The sequence below is a fragment of the Psammomys obesus genome, unplaced genomic scaffold, assembly GCF_907164565.1.
Source record: "Psammomys obesus unplaced genomic scaffold, mPsaObe1.curated_primary_1811, whole genome shotgun sequence".
Lineage (NCBI taxonomy): Eukaryota > Metazoa > Chordata > Mammalia > Rodentia > Muridae > Psammomys > Psammomys obesus.
In genome coordinates this window covers 6914555-6916380 of record NW_026596039.1, presented here as the reverse complement: position 1 = coordinate 6916380, position 1826 = coordinate 6914555, and the positions used below count along the sequence as shown (strand labels likewise).

At 45.1% G+C, this 1826-nt stretch overlaps 1 protein-coding gene across 3 annotated transcripts in view; it reads right to left on the bottom strand.

Annotated features, from left to right (window-relative positions):
* Jaml (junction adhesion molecule like) overlaps positions 1-1826 on the bottom strand; it is a 29508-nt gene continuing 27682 nt past the window's right edge. For all 3 annotated transcript variants that reach the window (XM_055622128.1, XM_055622130.1, XM_055622129.1), the window contains exon 11: positions 1-563. In XM_055622128.1, the coding sequence (XP_055478103.1) occupies positions 498-563 (66 nt within the window). In that variant the 3' untranslated portion in view covers positions 1-497. The remainder of the gene's footprint in view (positions 564-1826) is intronic.

The following is a 1826-nucleotide window of genomic DNA, read 5'->3' as shown; positions in this document are numbered from 1 at the left end:
TGCCCTTCATCCAGGACACCTAAAAAAAATGGTTCCCACAAACCACATTTATTTGAAGATAATCCATCAAAAGAATTAGGTTTGTTGGTTTATATCTCTTCGAATCTCTTAGTAGCTCATCCACAAGAAAACACTGTTCACATGTCAGATCCAGTCCAGCAGAGCGCTTGAGACCACGCCGTAGATCAGCCAGCGTCCCACCCCCACCGGGCGGCACGCCATCTCTGGGGAACATCCATGGCCTCCCTCCCCTCATCAGTGCCTGATTATCAGTTCGGTCTTCTTGCCAGGCTCCGAGCTCTTCATCTTCAGGCCTTTGGTGGAGGCCGGCCGAGACCAGCTGGAAGCAGAAGTCTACAATAGCTGACACGGTGCCTCGGGGGACACCAGGAACAGTCTTTGCCACTGCCAAGATAAAGTACTTTCTCTTTTCTTCTCAGAAAGTTTTCTCTGTTTCCGGAATTCCCGGAGATTTTTTTTTTTTTCTCCCAACTGCATTATTTGAATCTGACTGAAGAGAGGGCCACGCTGGATGGTTTGGGGGAAGAGGGCCAAACTGGGTGCTGTGGAGGAAGAGAAGAAGAAACAAAAAGGTTTGTAGGTAGTTAGGGGCTGGGGATGTAGCTCAGAAGTATAGTATTCATCTAGCATGTGGAAAGCCCTAGGTTCAATCCCCATCACTGAAAAAAAAAAAAAAAGTCAAAATAGAATCGTTGTAACTTTCCTTATATGTTTAGAATACTAAATTCTAAATGTATTGCCTCATTTGGCCCTCACCCCCAGAGAGGCAAATGTCACTGTTCTCTTTTTGTGAAACAGGGTCTCATGTGGCCCAGGCTGCCCTCAAACTTATTACATGGCAGAGAAGGAGCTGAAGATAGGAAAACAAGCTCCCAGAGGCTGAGGCGCCCACTCCTGAGGATCAGCTCCTGAGTTACAGGGGCAGGATTTGTATCCAGCCATCCAATGCCAAAGGCTGAGACCGGAACCGCCGCGTGCAGAGCCTAGGTCCAGGAATCTTGCAGACATCAAATTCCATGGATGTTCAAGGCCTTAGAAGTGGCATGACATTTGTGCATGACCTACATACATGCATTTCTCTGTGTCTTGTTTGATACAGTGCAAATGCTATGCAATTAAGTGTTCTAATGTGATAGCTTTAAAAAAAAAAAGCCAAGAAACAAGTCTGCAATTGCTCTTTATAGATATTTCCTAGATATTTTCAATCTGTGATCGGCTGAAATCATGGATTCTGGAAACAAAGATAAAGACTACATTAAAGCATCTTAATCAAGTCAACAGCAACAAAATGGCAGGCTCCTTATTGTTGTTTTCTATCAAAGAACACATCTGCTAAGGTTTCAAACAAGAGCTTGTAGCCCAGGGTTTGGCCACAGGAGTGTGTGTGTGTGTGTGTGTGTGTGTGTGTGTGTGTGTGTGTGTATACATAGGGACCAGAAAAAGATATTGGGTTGACCCTTGTTGCTGGACTCCCACCTTGTTATGTGGCGTCGGAACTCTGGCCCTCACGATTGCAGCAACAGAACCCCTAACTGCTTAGCCAGAGGCCAACCTCCCACAGACAGATTGATTTTGACACACATAGCGTTTTGCTTACTTGTTTGTTTATATTTTTGAGACAAGGTTTCTCTGTGTAGCCCTGGTTGTCCTAGAACTCACTCTATAGACCAAACTGGCCTCAAATTCAGAGACCCACCTGCCTCTGCCTCCCCGGAACTTGGATTAAAGTTGTGTGCCACCATATGCCTGACATGTGTCTCTTTCTTTCTTTCTTTCTTTCTTTCTTTCTTTCTTTCTTTCTTTCT